Below are 23,667 nucleotides of genomic sequence, written 5' to 3' on the forward strand. Positions count from 1 at the left end.
CACCTGAGGACAGAAAGATGGACCACTGGAGAAGATGCAAAAAGAGGTCAAGAAAGTTCTGGATGGTTTTGCTGGGTGCTGGCCATACCTGGCCCATAACTTCCTCTTGCCCACCTCCAAACTTCTCTCTCCTTGTGTTCCAGCCACACTGCTCTCCTCTCTGTCTCTGGAATATGCCAAGCTCATCCCAGCCTCAGGGCCTTTGCACAAGCTCTTCCTCCTGATCCTACAGCTGCCTGCTTTTTTTCTTTCCATTTTTTTTTTAACAATTTATTTATTTTAGTTTTGGCCGCATTGGGTCTTAGTTGTGGCACACGGGATCTTCGCTGAGGCATGTGGGATCATTCATTTCAGAGCGGGCTCTTCGCTGTGGCACGCAGGCTTCTCTCTAGTTGTGGCTTGTGGGTTTTCTCTCTCTAGTAGTGGCACGCGGGCTCCAGGGCGCATGGACTCTGAGGTTTGCAGTACATGGGCTCTCTCGTTGAGGCGCGCGAGCTCAGTAGTTGAGGCGTGCAGGCTTAGTTGCCCCGTGCCATGTGGGATCTTAGTTTCCAGACCAGGGATCAAACCCGCGTCCCCTTCATTGGAAGGTGAATTCTTTACCACTGGACCACCAGGGAAGTCCCCAGCTGCCTGCTCCTTTTGTCAATCATGCCCGCCTAAACACCATGACCTTAGAAAGGGCATCCCTAACCACCCATTCTAAAATGCTTCTATCACTTCTCCTTTTCTGTCCTCAGCAAAAACTCATTGAAAAAAACCTTGTCACTTATCTGCTAATTTATAGTCCATCTCACTACTCTTTTTTTTGTGTGTGTGGTACGCAGGCCTCTCACTGCTGTGGCCTCTCCCGTTGCGGAGCACAGGCTCCGGACACGCAGGCCCAGCGGCCATGGCTCACGGGCCCAGCCGCTCCGCGGCATGTGGGATCTTCCCGGACCGGGGCATGAACCTGCGTCCCCCGCATCGGCAGGCGGACTCTCAACCACTGTGCCACCAGGGAAGCCCCATCTCACTCCTCTTGAACACGAACTTCTTAAGACTGGGAGACCTTAGAATAACTATAAATGGCATGTAATCTTTAAACATTGTGAATCACTATGTTGTACACCTGAAACTTATATAATATTGTACATAAACTATACCTCAATAAAAAAAAACCCACCAAACAAATAAATAAATGTTAACCAGCTTTGAATCCAGAAAAATAAATAAATAAATAAGTAGGAGGTGTGTCTGTTTTATTCCATATGGTATCCCCTGGGGCCTAGAGCAGTGCCTGGCACGTAGTGGGTACTCAGCAAACATCTTGACTGAATGAATGTAAACCTTTAGGCCCAAAGGAAATCGTACCCAGAGTGGAGTGTATACCAACACAGTGGAATTTGGTGATACAACTACTGAAAGGACATAACCTCTTTAGGAAAAGTTCTTAGGAATTTTTAGTAAACAGTTTTCCTGAGTTTTGTTTGCTAACTGCTTGGATGATACTACGAGGTAACATTTAATGAGGCCAGGCACTGTTCTAAGTGATTCGCACGTACGATCTCATTTAATGCTTATAATAGCCCCAATGAATACAAATCACTATCCCCACTTTGCGTATGAGGAAACCGAGGCACAGAGAGGTTACATCACTAGCTCAGGAGTTGGTAAGTGGCAGAACTGGGCTTCACACCCAAGCAGTCAGCTTAGGAGAGCGTGTCCCGAATCCGCTGCGTTCCAGGCCAGTGCACTGAATAAACAGGCAGCCGGAACGTGGTGCTGGTCAGCCTTGCTCATGTGGGGAGATCAAGGTTTACCTTCCTGTCTTTGGGAAAGAGAATCTATGCTGTGTGTCAGGGTGGGAGGGCCTCCGATGACAGAAAGGGGCTCCTAAAGCAGCCTGCAGGACTGTCAACAGAATCATACTCAGGACACAAGTTGCTCTGTGTTTTGGATTCCATTGCCCTGACCCGGAGTATCTCTTCCCTCTTGGTAGGCTGCGCTGGTAAGACAAAGACAGGGGTGCCTGGGATTCAGGGGGTACCCCGCCCATCTGTGATGAGATGGAGCCATTTTACTAATCTTATTGGGGGAAAAACTGTTCTTCAACACACTGCTTAAGCAGAAAGCAAGAAACCAAGGAACGTGAGGGCAGGCGGGACTTTTCTGGGAGAGACAAAGGAAGACATTTTTGGTTACTGGAAATAGAGAGGGAGCTAGAGAGAGGTAAAGGGAGGGGAGGTGAGAGCAGCAAGATGTTGGGGACCACCCAGGCCACAATGTGGCCTCTTCCTGTGACCCCTCCCCACACTCCCAAATCCAAGAAATAAAAAAAGAGAAAAAAACTAAGGGAAATTGTTAAGAGCCTTGACGTGATGGAATTTCTTATGGAAACCAACAAAGAGAGTGAGCATCTTTCCTGGCTATCACGGGGCAAGAAAGCAGAGATCAGAAGATACAAGAGGAAGAAGGCACAGGAACTCAGAAATCATGGGCAGGACGACAGGGCACAGACACACTGAGCACCGAGCAGGGAGCCCCAGCTAACGTCTGGTTTCCCTTGGAGGGCTTGAAGGTCTCTAGACTGGGTTCACAGGAAAGAAAGATCTGAAGCCCCGCTTGCAAGCCTGTGTCTTGCCCAGGCCTCATGCTACAGGGGAAAATGAATGTAAAACTATTGGTTCCATCAACAAACATTGAGCACCTACTATGTGCCCGGCCCTCCCTGCTCTGGGCCCTGGGGATCCAGCAGTGAATCCTATGGCCAAGGTTCCTGCCCTCCGGGGGACTGACATTGCCTCAGGGGAACAGAATGCCACGGAGTGATGAGGGCTATGAATAAAAAAGGGCAAACCAAAGACAACCCAAATGCCCGTCAACAAGTGAGCGGACAAGCCGATTATAGTGCAGCCATACAACCGGACGTCTACTCGGTAATAACGGGGATGAGCCATGGGTACACACAACAACATGGGTGAATCTCATTGGTATTAGGCTGAGTGCAAGAGGCCAGACACAAAGGAGCACAGGCTACCCTGTTCATAAAACTACAGGGAAGACAAACCTAACCTCTAGCGGCAGAACGCAGATCAGTGGGGGGCTGGTAGGAGGTTGCCATGGGGCCCAGGGGAGCTTCTGAGGGGTGGCAACGCTTTATATCGTGATTGTGACGGTGCTTACTCAGATAGACACACTTTTCACATTTTAGGAATCCAACTGTACACGCAAAATGTGTGCATTGGGCGGCTAGTCATTTATGGCTAAATTCAGTTGACTGAAGCCAAATAGAGTAGAGTATGGGGATAAAGCAGAAAGGAGTATCCAGTTTTAGAGCCCCTTGTCGGGAAAGGGCTCACGGAGGGCATGGCGTTTGGGTAGAGGCCTGACAGAAGGAAGGAAGGAGCCACCTGAATATCAGGGAGGAGCATTCCAGAAAGAGGGAACAGCCAGTGCCAAAGCTACGAGACAGAATGAGCTTGGCATGACTCGGGGAGAGCAAGCGGGCCAGCACCGCGGAGTTGGAGGGAGTACGGACAAGACCGTGGGTCGGCAGGCTGCAGAGGGGACCAGCAGGCCACGGGGATGGATGCGCCCCCTACAGACCACACTGCTGTCAGCCCTGGAGATGAGGCAGGGAACCCGACAGTCTTTGCCCTCAGAGAGCTGGCCTTCTAAAACTTCAGAGTTTCCTTTCAGTATGACGGTAGCCCGATGGAAGGTCTGCAGAGACGGACGCTCTGACGAACGGTTATCAAAGATGAGACCAGACCCTTTTTCTGTACTAAAAAGAGAGCTTCCCACCTGGTGCGCTCACGGTGTCTGGTTCCCCTGAGGGCCCTCTGGAATTGGCAGGGGCTTTGGCGGTTTGCTGGGTGAAGATAAGCAGCTGATGGGTCCTGCCAAGCCCCACCCCCTGCCCACCAACTCCGTTGTCAAGCCTAAAAGTGTGGTTTTTGAAGGAGTGTGTTTTGAATGTCTGGGATGGGATGGGGGGAATGTAGGGGGAATGAAAAATGAATAGAAGAGGATCGACTGTTACTGCTAAAGAATGTTAGCACCAACTCTAATACCATGGTGAGATCCCAGCACCCCTCCTTCTCAGAGGTGTTTCAGAGGGATTTCCACGAGAAAGACAGATAAACGTTATCATATTTTTTTTTTTGGCCACACCATGTGGCATGCTAGGATCCGACCAGGGATCGAACCCGTGCCCCCTGCGGTGGAAGCACAGAGTCCTAACCACTGGACCACCAGGGAAGTCCCAACACGGACAAACTTTAAGTAATAAGGCCAGGCCAGGGCAAGGCAGGGACAATGCATTCCCTGGTAGGTGGCCCTTCCTTCTTGGGAATTCTTAGAGGGGCCTAATGCCAGTGCCCGGCAGCTACACAAGGGCCAGCTCTGCCTTGTCCACTGCTGCAGCCCCTCGACACACGGCACATAGTAGGTGCTCAAGAAACGTTGGTGGAGTCCAAGGTTATGGTCTGCCTCTGATAGAATGATGTATCTATCTGAAGACAGGGTCTTCCTGGGAGATTGTTAACCCTCTCCCACGAAATTTTCGAGATCAGGGAGAAACAGTTGAAAACCCTAAGTCCTGATCTCCTATTTTCAAGACTTCCCCTCAGTACATAAAAAGTGTGTGTTCCCAGTTTCAAGGGCAATTCATAGCTCTGTGGTGTTTGACCACTTTTTTCCTTTTATTTAACGTGGATTCCTAGCAGGGGCTGTGTACACGCTGTAAATCTGCAACAACTCAATCCAGGGTCACAGCTACTAAACCTCCAGAGGGGCTGCCCTCCTTGGTCCCTCCTGGCCTTGTAAGAGCCAGTTCTGAAAGGAAAAGCTATGTCCTCGTGGGTAAGTGACGGCTAAAGAAAAGCACCATTTTTAAAAAAGGACAGTCGTTATGTGAAGCTTCGACACGGCCCATCCAAAAGGGGGATCTTCACTGCCCTCGGCTCGGAATGATCTTTCCCTCTCTCCCCTTTCTCTTTATCTGTTTAACTCACCTTCTAAGAGTCAGCTCGGGTAGCATCTCCTTCAGGAAGCTGTCCTAGAATCCTGCACAGGTTAGAATTGGTGGCCTATTTTCATGGTCTTCAACTACCTGTACCCAACTCTTTAGCTAACATTTGATGAGTTTATCACACAAGGGACAGGAACAAACTTCATAAATGATACATGGCATTGCCTTTGAGAAATGTACAACAGAACAGCGCTAGCAGGATGCACACTGTCCACCCCTCTCCCAGCCCACGAAGAGCTGGGCTCGGGCCGGACACGACTGGATGTGCTGTGCAATGTGCCCCAGGAGAGGCACCCCGATCCCCCGCCACCTCGTATATTTATAAAAGGATTGAGAGGAGACAGGAATCCTGAGTTGTTTCCAATCCTTCCAATCCTGACCGAGTTGGAAGACCCTGATCTTTGCAATCTGGATTAGTCTTGAGGAGGACCAAGGAAAACTCAGTTTGCAAACCAGCGCTGGTTTCTGCCAGAGACCTTGCCATTCTCTCCCTGTAGAGACCTCTGGTTGCTAGGTTACCTGCGAGGGAGCGGTAAGAGTCATAAGCAGTCAGACTAATCGACTGATCTCCACGGGGTGCTTACTATTTCCTAGGCATTAGCTCATTTATTCTCACAACAACCTGATGAGGCACAGCCCTCATTCTACGGATGGCACAGCTGAATCTAGAGAATCCACAAACCTCCAGCTACTACAGAGCAGAGATAAGATTCAAACCCAGACCAAGCTGATTCCGGAACGTCAGTTCTAATCTTCCACCCCGTACCGCATCTTCCAGCCCTCCCTACATGATGCTGCCGTTGTTGCTTAACTTGTCAGGTCCCTATCTTTTTAAATGCCTTTCACCTCTGCATCCCCAGTACTGACATTCAGTGAATATTTGTTGAGCACATGAATGGACTGATTTCATATTTCGTCTTCCCACAAGGCTATGCCCTCATCATGCTGCCTTTTGATCCAACCCAGGAGAAGGGTGGAAGGGACTGCTCTGAAGACCTAGTCAGCCACAGTGTATGGGTCAAGTTCAGCAAAAGTGATGAACATCTCAAGGCTACTCCAAGATGTGCCAAAGCTCTACCACGAGGTCGGAAGAATGGAAGTTTTTACCTCTCAGTGCCTTTCTGATGTGATCTCTTATTTACTGCACATTCCCATGTAATTGTCTTTAGACGGTGCTTTATCAACAATGTCACATTTGGCCCCATGCCCTCCTAAGATCAACAGGAGGGTCTTATGTGGGCTGCTTGTGAAAATAAATCAAATGTATCACTGAGGAGAGGGAGTAAACTGGGAACGTGTCTAGTCACAAAATGCCTTCCCGAGCACAAAAGCGGAACTGAATCATGGGCACTGGTGGCTTCCCTCAAAGCTGGGCCTAAACCTTTCACCAGGCTGCACTGTGACCCTGGGCAAGTTACTTCAACTCTCTGAGTCTCTGCTCTCTAATCCCTAAGATGCAGACAGTAAAATTTCCTACCTCTGAGGGTCACTGTGAGTCCAGCCCAGCTCACAGTAAGCACCAGATCAATACCAGCTATTCTTATGGCTGTTGTTATTGTTACATAAGTGTGACATATTGTAACTCCTTTATGCTAGCAATTCTACTCTTAAGGATTCATCATAAGGAAATTATTAAAAACTAAATAAATATTGAGCTGCATGAGGTGCTTGTATATTTCGGAGATTAATCCTTTGTCAATAGCTTTGTAGTATAGTCTGAAGTCAGGGAGCCTGATTCCTCCAGCTCCGTTTTTCTTTCTCAAGATTGCTTTGGCTATTTGGGGTCTTTTGTGTTTCCATACAAAAACAAACAACCCAATCCAAAGATGGGCGGAATATCTAAATAGACATTTCTCCAAAGAAGATATACAGATGGCCAACAAACACATGAAAGGATGCCCAACATCACTAATCATTAGAGAAATGCAAATCAAAACTACAATGAGGTATCACCTCACACCCGTCAGAATGGCCATCATCAGAAAATCCACAAACGATAAATGCTGGAGAGGGTGTGGAGAAAAGGGAACCCTCTTGCATTGTTGGTGGGAATGTAAATTGATACAGCCACTATGGAGAACAGTATGGAGGAGATTCCTTAAAAAACTAAAAATAGAACTACCATATGACCCAGCAATCCCACTACTGGGCATATACCCTGAGAAAACCATAATTCAAAAAGAGTCATGTACCACAGTGTTCATTGCAGCTCTATTTACAATAGCCAGGACATGGAAGCAACCTAAGTGTCCATCAACAGATGAATGGATAAAGAAGATGTGGCACATATATACAATGGAATATTACTCAGCCATAAAAAGAAACGAAATTTATTTGTAGTGAGGTGGATGGACTTAGAGTCTGTCATACAGAGTGAAGTAAGTCAGAAAGAGAAAAACAGATACTGTATGCTAACACATATATATGGAATCTAAAAAATTGGTTCTGAAGAACCTAGAGGCAGGACAGGAATAAAGACGCAGACGTAGAGAATGGACTTGAGGACATGGGGAGAGGGAAGGGTAAGCTGGGACGAAGTGAGAGAGTGGCATGGACATATATACACTACCAAATGTAAAGCAGATGGCTAGTGGGAAGCAGCCGCACAGCACAGGGAGATCAGCTGGGTGCTTAGTGACCACCTAGAGGGGTGGGATAGGGAGGGTGGGAGGGAGACGCAAGAGGGAGGGGATATGGGGATATATGTATACGTATAGCTGATTCACTTTGTTATACAGCAGAAACTAACACAACATTGTAAAGCAATTATACTCCAATAAAGATGTTAAAAATTTTTTCATCTATAGAATGAGTTATTTTTGAGGCATTTAAAATGAGTTTATGGAAGAATATTCAAATTTAGAAAGTTGTTCCCTACTTATCATTATGCAAAGAATCAGAGTAAAAAGCGTATGTATGGTATGATCCTATATTTGTAAAAATGATTAATGCATGTGAACAGAAAATATACTAAAAATGTTAATGTTTTCTATATTTCTTATCATTGGCATATATTCTTCTTATAATGAGAAAACCACAAATAAAAGTTATCTTTTAATAAAACAGTTGGAATTTGTTTTGTTTTGTTTGTTTGGGAGCTTGTGGGGTTTGCATTACGGATGCTTTGAAAAACATGATGATAGCTTATACCATTTCTTTGTGCCAGTCCAGTTGTAAGTGCTTTATAAAGATTACCTCGTTTACATCTAACAACAATGCTATGAATGTATAATATTATTATCTCCATCTTATAGATGAAGTAATCAGGGCACAGAGAGGCTGAGGGACTTGCCCAAGGTCACACAGCTTGGAAATACTGGAGGTTAAAATTCAAGATCAGGCAGTCTGGACTGGTCCACACCCTTACGCCCATGCTTGTCTGTGTCTGGAACAGCTGCATAGGCATTCCACAGAATGTTTATTTAAACTTTATTTTTGTGTATTTATATGTTTAAAAAATTATATTTAAATACCCTCCCTGACTTGACATATACAGTAGGATCTAGTTATCTGAGGATATTTGGAATTAATAAAAGGCCACTTAAAATGGATGCTCTTAACATTGATTGATTCGGAATTTACCTTGAAAAGTAAAACTGTAATTATGAAAGTATTTTTTATCTGATATCTAGGAATATTCAGGTTATCCTTGCAACTACGCTCTAATTTTTAGAATGAACACTGAGCTTTCCTACGTACACAAGCATGCGACACCAAACATTTCATTGTCCCTCCACTTCACTGACTGCAAAATGCATCCTGTTTTCAGAGATGTCAAAAGATGAGCATCGTGCGTATCTCAGAGTTGATGAAATACTCGAGAACAATGCAGCATCCCTGTAGCTTGACTGGTGCAACACAATCCAATGTAAACATACTGGAGGTCTCCATCAAATTTTCCAGGACCTCTCTTTACGATATTAGAACCGCCCTCTTGGAAGCGCTGATCGTGTCACCTTCCTTGTCACTTCTCTCTGCCACAGTATTTAACTGTGCTACCTCAGCCAGATCTGCATTTACCAAGGCTTCCCTGGGCGCTTACAGGCAGATCTCCAGCATCACTTTTGTTGACTTAATGAAATTCTCGTCTTGGGCTTGAGTTGTAATTTTACTCTGTCAGCATTCATGTTGACATTGTACTGCAGGATGTTCCTGGAAATGACTGCCGGCAGAGAGGAGAAAAAGGAGGTGCCAGTCTGCTGTGTTCAGTGCATACCAGCTTTGTGACCCTAAGCTGTGCCTCAGTTCTTTCGTCTGTAAAATGGGGCTGCTCCTAATGGTGCCTACCTCACAGGGTTGTTGTGAAGAGAAAACAATTCATGTGAAACAGTCCTTGGCACACTGGAGCCCTCAAATCATGCTGACTAGTATTATTATAACTAGTGTTAAATGGGGAGGGATCTCTGAGTGGAGAACATTTTTATGAGAGATCAGATGACTGATAGTAATTTTTGTCTTCTAACATCTTTGGCTTCCCTACAAACATCTGTACCGAGGGGGGCTTCAATGAACATTTTAAAAGCTGTTAATTTTTGTGAAGATCTTGGAATAAATCTTTTCTAAATATCTCTGAACACAGCTCTGAACTTCTGTTACTCCACTGTTTATTAGAAAACTTCAAGATCTGCACTGGGTTGTCTTTGAATCCACCTGATGTGTGTCTGCTCAGATAAAGTTGTATAAGCAACTGTGCTGGTGGATCCTGCAAGCAAATGCCAGGCAGAGCAGAGGTTCAAGTTCATGTCAGGATGTTAAACCACGAATGCAGTTTCAAATGAACATGTAACTGCACCCCAATGTTCACAGTAGCACTATTTACAACAGCCAAGATATAGAAGCAACCTAAGTGTCCATCAACAGATGAATGGATAAAGAAGATGTGGTGTATATATACAATGGAATACTACTCAGCCATATAAAAGAATGAAATTTTGACATGTGCAGCTACATGGATGGACTTGGAGGGCATTATGCTAAATGAAGTAAGTCAGACAGAGAAAGCCAAATAATGTATGATATCACTTATATGTAGAACCTAAAAAATATAACCAACTAGTGACTATAACAAAAAAGAAGCGGACTCACAGATATAGAGAACAAACTGGGAGTCACCAGTGGGGAGAGGGAAGAGGGGAGGGGAAATATAGGGGTAGGCGAGTAAGAGGCACAAACTATTAGGTATAAAATAAGCTACAAGGATATATTGTACAATGTGGGGAATATAGCCAATATTTTCTAATAACTATAAATAGAGTAGAACCTTTAAAAATTGTGAATCACTATGTTGTAACCTGTAACATATAATATTGTGCACGACTATACTTCAATTAAAAAAAAAGAACATGTAGCATGTTCCAGAATGGTGTTTTTTTTTTTTTTTTAATAAAGAGTTTCACAGCTTATTTTAAGTTTGGGGTGCAACCTCTCTACTTCTGTATCTAAGGCAAGGGATGTGAGTAGATATTTTAAGTGATTTAACCTTGAAACGATTATTTTCTATCTCTCCTCCTGCAAGCTTGTGGATCAATTTAATTGAAGACCAGCCAGAGCCTGTAAGGGAAATGATGAAAGAAAATACAGTTGCTCTTTGCAACTGCTTATATATATTCACTGTGATTTTTCTCAAAGCTGTGCAGACAAAACAAAGTACATAAATAAATTGAATCCTGAGAGTGCTATAAGATTAGAGTCATCATCTATAACCTCTTAATGCTTGTTTTACTCAAAATAGACTCAAGCTTGTCACAGACCTACTTTTCTTAGAGACAGAGAGATTACTAAAATTAAGAAAAGTATAAAGAATATGGTGACAAATCACCCATATTTCAACCACTCAAATGAATAAATGCTAGCATTGTGTCATATTTATTTTCAGCCTTTGTACGTGTGTGAGCAGGCATGTGTCTTAGAGATGGGGAAGGGCTTGCCTTACCTTTAATGTTTTATTATGGATAAAAACAAGTACTTTTTTTTTTTTTGACAGGAGGCAAAATACACAGAATTTACTTTTCATTCTAGGGTGTGGCAGGCAGATGATCCTTCAGGAAATTTTATTTTATTTTATTTTTTATACAGCAGGTTCTTATTAGTTATCTATTCTATACATATTAGTGTATGTATGTCAATCCCAATCTCCCAGTTCATCCCACCACAACCACACATCCCACCGCCCTGCTGAACAAGTACCTTTTTTTTTCTTTTGCGGTACACGGGCCTCTCACTGTTGTGGCCTCTCCCATTGCGGAGCACAGGCTCCGGACGCGCAGGCTCAGCGGCCATGGCTCAAGGGCCCAGCCGCTCCGCGGCATGTGGGATCTTCCCGGACCGGGGCACGAACCCATGTCCCCTGCGTCCGCAGGCGGACTCTCAACCACTGCGCCACCAGGGAAGCCCTTTGAACAAGTACCTTTTAAACCTAATTCTCAGTCCTGTTCTCCTCACCTATTCCTACGGGTGACTAACCTCATGAGTTTAGTTTCTCTCTCTGTGTCTCTGTCTCCATCTGTATACATGATTATTAACGTACACACATATAAACATATATATATATATACACACACACATACGAACATACATATACAGAGATCAAAACATTACAATAGTAAACATGGATTTGAATTATAAACCATGCTTATACTAATAAAACTGTCACATTGATTTGTTTTATATATGGGGTTCTACGGAAGATTTCACTTGAAGATTAAGGTCTTTGTCTGGAAAATTTGAAACTCTTGACTTACAGCACCTCTGAGACTCTGCTCAGTCAAAATATGTGGTTTGGCGCTGCCCCCTTTTACTCATCCCTGCTTTCTCTGTTTCTATCTTTCTCCCCGAGTTCCATGTTCTCAATAATTGACTTTTTTGAAAAACATTCAACGTGCCCTCCCCGTGCATGCCCCTCAGTACAAGGCCCCTTGTAAAACTCAAGCATCTTCTGAGATTTTTCCTGCTTGGTGACTGCCCAGGAGGGTACCCACTGATTTAATTGGCAGTTTCCATTCCTATCAGGAGGCCACCAGATAATCACAAGGGGTGTCCTGAGAAAGACCTTTCCAAAAGCACTTTTAGTCCAATACAGAAGAAACCAAGGTTCTCTTGGTTTCACAAACTCTTTCTCCATACCTCAAGCTCTTTTGCAAAGGAAGGGTCTGAAAAACATGCCTGTAAAAATATGCCTTCCTTCAAAATGAAATTAAAATGCTATGTGGTGGGCTATGCAAGCTGACAGCCCCAAACCCTGGTATTCTCTCCCCACTAAGATCCCAGAACACAGCTCTGCAGGAAGACAGAAGTCCAAGGAGAGCCTGTCTGCCTGGATCATGGGCACTGGACAGGGGCACAGTGACAGAAGCAGGCTGCTCAGAACACGTGGGCGTCCCACTGACCCACGGATCCAGTTACTTCCACCTCTAATGGAAACTGTGTGCAGTTGACTTGCTTGGGCAAGAGAGAAGGGGACAAGGAAAGAGGGAATTCATTTTCAAACAAGGCTCTGAATTGGAAAGGGATAAACCGAGCTGGCGAACAGCTAACCCCACTCATCGCTATTTATAAATCTGCTTTGAAAAAATGTCATTTAGGGGAATTCTGCTGAAGAGGACAATAGGAATGTTTGCTCGGCTCATTTGATCTTGGTCTGCACATGCTCGATCTGCCATATTTGCATTTCTCTGGTATGATCATGGGGCAATTTGTGGTCTCTTAAATCGTTCCCTTCTATCGTTCAATGAATGTGTGGATAGTTTTGCTTCCCATCCCACAGACACACCTCGGAGTAAAGCACTGGGGTTGACAGTGTCTGTTTCCATCTTAGCGTCATTTAATCCCTACTACCTGCCTCTAATCAACCCTTACAGCTGGAGCTGTAAGCCCACCCCACACGTTCAAGTTGCCTCTGGAAGTGACTGGGCTCATGGCTCCATCAGTCTGAGTGATGAAATAGGCGTTTTTAATACTCGCTAAACAGGATTGGGGAGAAGGTGAAGTCCCAGCAGACCTCCCCAGCGTTAACTGCATCTTGTTGGTTCGGTTAATCATGTACCTAATTTGCCGATTATTGACTTGTTCTCACGCAGGATTTTACTTGGCTTGACATATCAGTAGCAATCCGTGATGAACTGTCAAGTAAACCTGCTCCCTGCCTTAACCACCCAGATGCTCACTTGCATCAACAGCTTCTGAGAGTTCCTTTGATCCCTAGCACTGCATCCAGGTCAGATGATGATGATGATGACGATCTTTAAGTCTCACCTGTTTCCCTTCTAGAACTGGGCTCAAGCAAACCTGACACAGTTTGTAGGATTCCAAATACTCGGCAGGACGGACTAGGCTACCTTACATACACCAGCCCCATGAGAATTTGAGTTGGTAGGTTGACAATGGCTTAGATCAACTTTTGTTTTTCTTTTTTGTCTAGGTCTTAAAAAAATGGAATGCAGGGCACCAAAATGCTGCATTTAAAAGACAATGGGGGGCTTCCCTGGTGGCGCAGTGGTTGAGAGTCCGCCTGCCAATGCAGGAGACACGGGTTCGTGCCCCGGTCCGGGAAGATCCCACATGCCGCGGAGCGGCTGGGCCCGTGAGCCATGGCCGCTGAGCCTGCGCGTCCGGAGCCTGTGCCCCGCAACGGGAGAGGCCACAACAGCGAGAGGCCCGCGTAACGCAAAAAAAAAAAAGACAGTGGGTGCTTCCCTGGTGGTGCAGTGGTTGAGAGTCCACCTGCCGATGCAGGGGACATGGGTTCGTGCCCTGGTCCGGGAAGATCCCACATGCCGCGGAGCGGCTGGGCCCTTGAGCCATGGCCACTGAGCCTGCGCGTCTGGAGCCCGTGCTCCACAACGGGAGAGGCCACAACAGCGAGAGGCCCATGTACCGCAAAAAAAAAAAAAAAGACAATGGGATAGCTACCTTTCTAACAGACAAGGATTAAACAATGATATCCAGTTTATGCAAGAGTTCAAGTAAATAATACGGGCACTTACTGCCGCTGGTGGGCAGGAGAGTAGGGAGGGTAATTGGTATAAACTTTCAGAAGGAAAATTTGGCAATTAGTATAAAATCCGTAAGGGTTACTTTCAGGAAAAGAACTAAGGGTGTACACAAAGACTAGCCATGAGGACAGGTCTCCCAATATTTTATCGTAAGGCATAAGGGCCTTTCATTGGGATATCTGGTGCCCCTCTACCCAGGAACCTCAGAGGACTGTAATTCCAGCTCCATGGAAGTTAGGATCTGACTTGCTTTGGTCCATATGAGAAGGGCTTAAATGATACGTGACATTTCCAAGCCGAAGTCTTTCGGGATTGGTGCATAACTCACCATCTTCTCCTTCCTTTGCGATAGGGTACTAGTTATGTTCCTGACAGTGGAAATTCCACAGGTCCGTGCCCTTGAATGAGACTGACACTGAGCAAAGCCCAGTATCACCCAAAGTGAACACGTGAAGTAGGATGTTCCCAACCTCCACATGTTTGCCATTTGGGGCTGGATAACTCCTTGCTGTGGAGAGTTCTCCTGTGCGCGTTTAGCAGCAGCCCACCTGCCACTGCCTGCCAGGAGCAACCTCTCCCCAGGGTGACAACCAAAAATATTTCCAGACACTGAAGAATGCCTCTGGGGTAGGGAAGAATTGCCCTGTGTTGAGAACCACTGATATAAACAAGAAATAGCCTCTGTTGCTTTAAGCCACTTAGATGCTGAGTTTTTTTTGTTTTTTTTTATACTGCCACTGATAGCTTTTTTTTTTTTTTTTTTTTGCGGTACGCGGGCCTCTCACTGCTGTGGCCTCTCCCGTTGCGGAGCACAGGCTCCGGACGCGCAGGCTCAGCGGCCATGGCTCAAGGGCCCAGCCGCTCTGCGGCATGTGGGATCTTCCCGGACCGGGGCACGAACCTGTGCCCCCTGCATCGCCAGGTGGACTCTCAACCACTGCGCCACCAGGGAAGCCCGTGCCACTGATAACCTTTTACTATAGCAAAAACACTACATAACTATTCAGCAAAAGGGGACTGCTTCCAATTACGGGTGTTTTTACTTCCTTTTGTTTTTCTGTGCTTTTAAAATTTTTCTGTAATGAAAACAATTTGTCCTTTGATAAGAAGAAAAAAACGAGAAAATTAATTTTATTTTAAAAACCTATATTTACATCATTGCTTATCGACAGACAGTATTGACTAGGGCCACGCAGGATTTCTAAGTACAGTGAAACACTAGTGTACCATATCTTTATATTGTGCTTCTGTTTGCAGAGTGTTTTCCCATCCTCCCTTTGTTGTGGTAGGGGTAGTGTAATTATAGCAACACTGTGAGGCAGGGAACACAGGTAGACAGGGAAACTGAGGCTAAGAGAGGTAAAGGCGCATGTCCGAGGACACCTGGTTAGCACGTAGCAGGGACTCCATCCTCAGTTTTCTAATTCCAGGACCTTCTCCCCTATGCCATGCTACCTCTGTATTGTATCGCTGTAGAAAGCCACGTTCAAAAAGTCAACTGGGACAGACTCTGATTCTTTGGGAAATTTAAACAGGTAAGAAAGGATTCTCCCCTGTATTTAATATCCTTGGACAAGGATACCAAATCTTGTAGGCACTTGGTCAGAGCATGATACTCAATAAAATTTAAGCACAGCCATTCATGCAATGCAGCCGAGAGAATTTCATATTCCTCCCCCTCCCCACTTCTTCCTCTTTCTCTCTTTTCAGCTCAAATGAGTCACCTTGGCTAGCCTGCCAATCCCCATAGAACGTATGTTCCTTGATAGGATATACCAATAGAAATGAAAAATTCTATAATGGTTTGAGACGTGAGTTAGTCACCTATCACTGCGAGGGGCTAAGCTCCATCTCCTCCAGGAAACGTAGCTCATCAAATGGACACGAAGGCACGTTATGATAGCGAACGATCGTGAGAATGCGTGGGGAGTCGTCTTCTCTCTTTCTTTTTTTAAGAGCGCCCCTGTATTGTACCTGTCCTGTGCATTCTAAGCATCTGCACCGTGTCTTGCTTACCGGACCCTCCGACGCATGCTAAACTCCCAAACTGGGAGCTGGACGGCAACCCTCTGTGCACACCTATTCATTTCCCTTCCCATGAAATGGGAAGGGGCTGTCCCCGGAGTGCAGCTATTTTGAGAGGCCGATCACTAGAACAATCACCGGCTTAGCAGGAGATGGACAGCGTGGTGTAGCCACAAAAGAAGGAGAGACATTGTCATTGAGGGTTTGAGTCCTGAATGTCAGAACAGCGGGGAACCTGGGAAGAGTACGTTTCTGCCTGCTGTCCACTATCACTCAGTTTCAGAGGGTTACCTACTTGACTTGCCATGATCGCTGGCCCTTCCATGATTCTGCTCAGAGCATGCAAGCGAAGGGGGATAGCAGTGCTTCAGAACAATGTCAAAAGGGAGAGGTTCCCCCCCGCCCCAGCCTCAAAGCTCCTGGCATCCAAGGGGCTGATAGGGAAGTTATGCTCAGCTGTGCCCAGAGGAGGCATGTTCCTACTTACTCAAATAATGCCAACAAGTAGATTTCACTGCTGTCAATCTTTCATTATGCTACAGTAGAAAGAGTGGAGCCTGAAGGTCAGGGAGACCCCCTAACAATTTGCATAACTTCCCAGACCAGCACCCTGCACCTGCACCCTGCACCTGGCCAGAAGTTACAGAAATGCCTCAGGGACTCCTCTTAGCTGAATCCTTCTCTTTCTCTTGATGAGAATCTCTTTAAAGGACAGATGTGATTTTTGTAACAAGAGTTCTGCTTGGTCATGGGCTACGTTAACTCATCTCTAGATAATCAGTGCTTAGACCAATAAATATTTTTCTGGATGGATGGATGGAGGACTTATTGATTACCACTTTACACATTGATCCCTATAGCATGGGCTGTGTATGTTAATATAAACCTACACAGCTCTCCCTGCTCAAAAAAGAAGTAGTCCTTTTGGTCCCTTATATCGATCGTTTCAGGCTGTAAAGATGGGACTGCAAATAAATTTCATCTTGAGAGCCAACACCAGTCAATTGGTGGTGGCTGCCTTTAGGGTTCTCTTGGAGGTATCTGTGCACTGAGTTTAGTGAGGAAAAAGTGCAGTCATCGATTAGCAATGTCTGCTGTGAGCTAAGGACAAAGAAATGGTGGCCTGACTGCTTTGCATTTGCCAAGGGGTTTAAAGCTTTAAATTCTTCCAGTTGAATTTTCTGGATGAATACCTTCCCAACACATGTTTAAAAAGGTCAGCTTTGACTGGATATAATGGGTGGTTAAGGGTGTTTTTCCCTCCACTGCTGTATTTTCCTAATGTACTTCTTTACCTACTTGCTGGATCTGAAAGGAAATGAGGCGGGAAAACACTGCTTGGTTTTCCTTAGGATATACAATTCTTACTGGAAAAGAAAACCAAACTAGATGAGGGTGAATTTATCCCAAGTGGGATGTATAAGAAAATCTCTACCAGGAAAAATGAAAGGAGGGATGAGAAGAAAAACAATGAAATCCATAATCTAATCTAATCTTGTCATTCCCAACGCTGGGAATAATCTCACTTACGCAGTGTCAAGCACTTCCCAAGGCACTTAGTACAGGGAAGCACAGGGAAGCCACAGAGAAATGGTTGCTGAATTTTGGTTAATGTTACGTCACTCTTTTCAAACACAGTGGGATGTCTCCTAGTGATGTTTTAACAAATAACTAGACCCCTTCAACATAAAGTACCCAAGGATGAGCAAAGGTCTGGCAAAGGTGACGTCATCAGGTGGGGAGGTAACCATTTTCTTTTTCCGAGAAATAGTTCCCGTAACATAAATTTAACCACTTTACAGTTTGGTAGTTTTTAGTATATTCACTATGTTGTGCAACCATCACCGCTATCTAATTTCAGAGCATTTGCATCACCCCGAAAAGAAACCCCAAAGGTATTAGCAGTCAGTCCCGATTCTTTCCTCCCTCTCCCCTGGCAATCACTAATCTCCTTTTTGTCTCTAAGGATTTGCCTATTCCAGACAATACAAATGGAATCAAACGGTACGTAGCCTTCTGTATCTGGCTTCTTTCATTTAGCATAACATTTTCAAGATTCATCCATGTTGTAGCATGTAACAATATTTCATTCCCTTTTTTTTAAAAAAATAGTTCATTCCCTTTTATGTTTGAATACTATCCCATGGTAGGGATAGATCACATTTTGTTTCTCCATTCATTAGTTGATGGACATTTGGGTTGTTTCCACTTCGGGGCTATTATGAATAAACATTGCTATGAACATTTGTGCATATTGTTAAATGAGAAATAAAGTTTTCAATTCTCTGTAGGAATACACCTATTAGTGGAGCTGCTGGATCATACTGTAATTCTTTGTTTAACTTTTGGAAGAACCATTGAATTCTCTTCCACAGTGGCCCTCCGTTGTACATTCCCACAAAGCATACAGGAGGGTTCCAACTGTTATTGTCCATCCTTTAGTTATAACCATCCTAGTGGGTGTGAAGTGGTGTTTTTTTTTTAAACTCATGGCTATATCAAGCATGTTCCTACCTGGGCATGAGACGGTGGAAGTCCTCTTCTTATGTAAACACCGAAGAGAGCATCCTTCCCGAGGGAGATATTGAACTTTAAGAACTGGGGTTGACTGATGTGAATCTGTGATCTCCAAAACACGCCAGGTGGGACTTCTTGGGTCACCCGCCGACCAACTTCCGCTTCGCCACTGTCTATGCTGCTGTTCTTCAAGAACCAGGGCACTGGAAGATAGGAATTGACACCAAGTCCATGACATGTGTACACATTAGTTGGCTCTACATTTCTGTTTGATTATATGCCAGTATTTAAAAAATATATGATGGTGAAACCCATGGCAAATTTCTCTTTAGGTCACAACTTAAAATATCTAGGTTTTAAATAATAATCCTAGAAACTCATACCCCAGGGCATCTGAAATATTGGCACAGTGCTTGCTAAACTTGACATTACTCTTTACTGATCAACTATCATAAGAGCTGGAGTCTAATAAGTACATGTAAACTCCAAATGTGACTGGGATGTAAAATGATCAGTAGGAAAGGGGAGAGTGATATTAATTTGGCACCAGATTTAATTCTTGCAGCTGTTAATTATTCTTTCCGGCCACAAACAAGTCCAATATACTCCGACATTCTCATAAATTAATAAAAAAGAGCCAGCAGTGAACAAACATCAGTCCAAAATAAATAAAATAACTCAACAGAAAATGCTGACTTGCTCTAAGGCTGACCCAACATTGGGTGTCACCCCTTCCTCGCTTAAGAGGAGGGACTTAAGTACCGTGTGGAAACCACACCCCTCTCACGGTGACACTGGTGCATCTCTGCTGCATTATTTGAAATCACTTATATAGGAACCACTGGTTGCCCATACTCGGCAACCTTCAGAACTTTAATAATAGGAGTTCCAGAAATTCCTATTTTAAAAGAGGGTTTCTTAATAACAACGAACTAGCCAGGGTCTCCTACACTTCGGAGGGTGGTTTCCTTTATGAACACAGAACGAAGAAAAAGCTGGGAGTTACTAGAAGTTGCCCAAGAAAAGTTAACTGATCTCTCAGGGTCTCATTATCATCCTCTCTAAAATGGGAACAAAACCTTGATGGAAGCTAGTTTTACATAGGTCACGTGTGATTCCTTCAAATGGATTCTGAACTTGAAAGGAAATATAAAACCACAATCTCCTATCGTCTTGAGAACTTCTAAACCAGTTGAAACCAAATCCAGAAAGAACTGAAGACATTTTGGTTTTGAGGGTCTTTTCACTTTTTCATTGATCACTTTGGCGGCCTTGTGGATCTAAAACTTCTTCAGTCTCATGGGCAAAGGATGGGAAGCCAGCTCCCTCCTGCATTCTGTAATGGACGCACTCTTCTGAATATATTCATCTGTATTTGGCCACAATCCATTGCGAAAGGTGTGGATGGTCAAGAGAGATCATAAGGTTGCAGAAGACTGGCATGAAGGGTGAGTGAGGCATTCTGACTTAGCTGACCTGGCTCTGTTACCACCCGGCCACTGCATTAAGACAATACTCATAAGTGCTTTTGGTGCCGGTTTCTCATTCCGGAAAATGGAGAGGTGACATTCTTGGATCCCTAAAGGTTTTCCATATCTAAATTATAAAAGAAAAACCACAGAGTGACTTGAGGGTGTAAAGTTATTTTTTTCCCCGTATTTAGTTCAATAGTGGGTCAAATACGAAGTAAACAGGGGCTTAAAATAAAGTAGAAGACACGCTGCTTTGGACCTTAAGAAGAAACCCTCGACCTCTAGAATAGGGAACAGGCTCCTGTTTGGAAGGAGTTTGGAAGCTTCCATCACAAAACATTGTTAGGAAGAAAAGAAACTAGTAATCCTTCGTGGGTCAGTTCTTCAGATGGTTTGCTCCTCAAACATTTTTATGTTGCCTATCAGATAGGAAGTACTTTCCTGTAGGGGAGGAATACTGCATAGCGTGTAAGAGCAGAGACTGGGCTGAGACTGCCTTGGTTCAAACCCCAGCTTTGATACTTGGTAAAGTGTATCCATTCTCTGTGCCTCAGTTCCCTCCCTTGTATAACTGGGACACTATTATTATTTATTTCATAGCATTGTTAGGAGGATTTAATGAGTGAACCCATGCAAAGCTCTTCGACTAATTTTTGGCACAAAGTAAGCACTAAATAAAAATTAGCTATCATGATTATTATTATCGGTAAGGCTCTAAGCCTCAAAAGCATATTGTTTATTTTGCTGACATAATGACATATCTAGGGGGAACCACTTGTGATCACCAGTTGTTCAGAAGCTCTGATTATTATAAATTAAAAACGAATTTGTACTTAAAAATGCTGCTTTGGAAGGGCTCCTCTCCTCGCCAAATTAAGGCCTTTGGAGGAAAGGATACAATAAAAAGGATGCAGTAAGGAAGAGCTGTAGGAAAAAAAAAAACCAACCCTGGGGAAGAATAGTTTAGGAGTCTCTGATAGAGACCAAATGTAACCCCAGCAATCACGGTGTAGCAACAAGTTAAAGAAATGCACTAAAAATAAAAAAGAATTCTAAAGAAATCACTCATCTTTAAACTTAATAAAATGAGCTTTCTTTCGTGTCTGTTGGGCTTTCAGGGGTTGCTGGGTTAATGACAGGCTATGAAAAAGTAGCAGGGAATCGGCACCCACGAGCCCACTAATCTGCTGTTGAAACTTAAACGGATTTTGATAATGTCAAACCAAATGAGGACGCCAGAGGTGGCGAAGAGGCTTCCAGGGAGCGGCTGCGCTGGAGAAATTCTGACAAGGAGCCTCAGGGGGTTGATTCTTTTTTTTTTTTTTAATAAATTTATTTATTTTTAGCTGCGTTGGGTCTTTGCTGCTGCACGCGGGCTTTCTCTAGTTGTGGCGAGTGGGGGCTACTCTTCGTTGCGGTGTGCGGGCTTCTTATTGCAGTGGCTTCTCTTGTTGCGGAGCACGGGCTCTAGGCACACGGGCTTCAGTAGTTGTGGCTCACGGGCTCAGTAGTTGTGCCTCGCGGGCTCTAGAGTGCAGACTCGGTAGTTGTGGCACACGGGCTTAGTTGCTCCGCGGCATGTGGGATCTTCCCGGACCAGGGCTCAAACCCGTGTCCCCTGCATTGGCAGGCGGATTCTTAACCACTGCCACCACCAGGGAAGTCTGGGTTTGGTTCTTATAGTAGTGGGGTCCCCCTTCTTTCAGTAGACCCCAACTTCAGGACACTGAAGTCAGTAATTAGCTGCTCCCGCCAATGAGTACAGGCTGACTTCTCAGTAGTCACACTCCCCCACCAGGGTTTCAGATGCCCCGCCCCTCATGTTCCATCCACCAAAGGAGGCAGTGCACCTGGGTGCTGAAGTATACGTTTTGTAGCCAGACAACTGGGTTCAAATCCTGGCTCTGGTTCTTCCTTGTTGTGTGACCACCAGCAATTTGCTTAACCTCTCTGGGTCTTCATTCTCTTTTTGTTAAAATGGGAACAATAATAGTAACTATCTCATAGGCTGAGAGTAACAAATGGAAGTACACAAAGAAGGTCCCTAGCATATAATAATAGCAAAATATATGCTAGTTACACTGAATTAAATAAAAGAATGAAAAACGATAAGGGAAAATGTCTGGCTTTTTTTTTTTTACCATCTTCATTGGAGTATAATTGCTTTACAATGGTGTGTTAGTTTCTGCTGTATAACAAAGTGAGTCAGCTATATGTATACATATATCCCCACATCCCCTCCCTCTTGCGTCTCCCTCCCACCCTCCCTATCCCACCCCTCTAGGTGGTCACAAAGCACCGAGCTGATCTCCCTGTGCTATGAGGCTGCTTCCCACTATCTAGCTATTTTACATTTGGTAGTGTATATATGTCCATGCCACTCTCTCACTTCTTCCCAGCTTACCCTTCCCACTCCCTGTGTCCTCAGGTCCATTCTCTACATCTGCATCTTTATTCCTGTCCTGCCCCTAGGTTCTTCAGAACCCTTTTTTTCCCTAGATTCCATACATATGTGTTAGCATACGGTATTTGTTTTTCTCTTTCTGACTTACTTCACCCTGTATGACAGTCTCTAGGTGCATCCACCTCACTACAAATAACTCAGTTTCGCTTCTTTTTATGGCTGAGTAATATTCCATGGTTTTCTTTTCGGAGTAAAGGATTTTCAAAAAGACATTGTGTGTATATGTGATATGCATGTATAAATTTATATACATGTATATGTGCATATATGTGTATATATGTATGTATGTATCTATCAAGGGAGAGGGGACAGTCTAACTCTTCTAGAATAGACTTAACTATGGGAACAAGCTTAAAATTGGGAGTCAGGCTCTGTTTCCATTACTGATTTTTGGTGGGACTTTATAGAAGCCTGTTTGGTTATTTTATTGATTAGCTTAGTTTATTGAAAATCCTGCTTTATTTAGTAACACTGAATTTTTTTTTTTTTACAGTGTAACAGGCATCTGGTTTATTTATTTATTTTTTACATCTTTATTGGAGTGTAATTGCTTCACAATGGTGTGTTAGCTTCTGCTTTATAACAAAGTGAATCAGCTATACATATACATATGTTCCCGTATCTCTTCCCTCCTATGTCTCCCTCCCTCCCACCCTCCCTATCCCACCCCAGTAACACTGAAATTGAGATCCAGTCAGCTATACCTTCACACTGAAGCTCTTTTATCCTTTATACCCTGCCTCCTGCCAGATAAATAGGTTCTTTCTCTGCGTTTTCATAGCATTTACACTTAACTCTACTGCAGCACTGTTGTTGGGTACTATGTTGATTTTACTTGCCTTTCTAAGTGTCTCTTATTAGACGCTGTGCTCCCTGAGGTCAGGCAGGGCTACAAATGCATCTCTGGGTTCTCCGTGGTTTGCACCTGGCAACCCATGTATAAATTCTTATTGAACTGAATCAAGTTTTATCTGACCATCTGATGGGGTATTTTAACAAAACCCCTGTGACTACTGGGTGAAATGAGAGCCTTAAGAAAGATTTACTTTGGAAAGTTGCACGGAAACTGGCTTTAAAAAAAAAAATGAAATTCTCTTTTGAGAGCTCCATGGGGAAATTTACTACCTAAAGGAAACTTCCTTATGAATCCTTCTGAAAACTCATGAGTCAACTCTTAATTTATCT

The 23,667-nt window shown here is 44.2% G+C and overlaps 1 protein-coding gene across 9 annotated transcripts in view; it reads right to left on the reverse strand.

The window, feature by feature from the left end:
* Window positions 1-23,667, reverse strand: part of TENM2 (teneurin transmembrane protein 2) — a 714,433-nt gene that overhangs the window by 201,195 nt on the left and 489,571 nt on the right. For all 9 annotated transcript variants that reach the window (XM_067732909.1, XM_067732913.1, XM_067732908.1 and 6 more), the window contains one exon: window positions 18,544-18,749. In XM_067732909.1, the coding sequence (XP_067589010.1) occupies window positions 18,544-18,749 (206 nt within the window). The remainder of the gene's footprint in view (window positions 1-18,543; window positions 18,750-23,667) is intronic.

The sequence above is a fragment of the Pseudorca crassidens genome, chromosome 3, assembly GCF_039906515.1.
Source record: "Pseudorca crassidens isolate mPseCra1 chromosome 3, mPseCra1.hap1, whole genome shotgun sequence".
NCBI lineage: Eukaryota > Metazoa > Chordata > Mammalia > Artiodactyla > Delphinidae > Pseudorca > Pseudorca crassidens.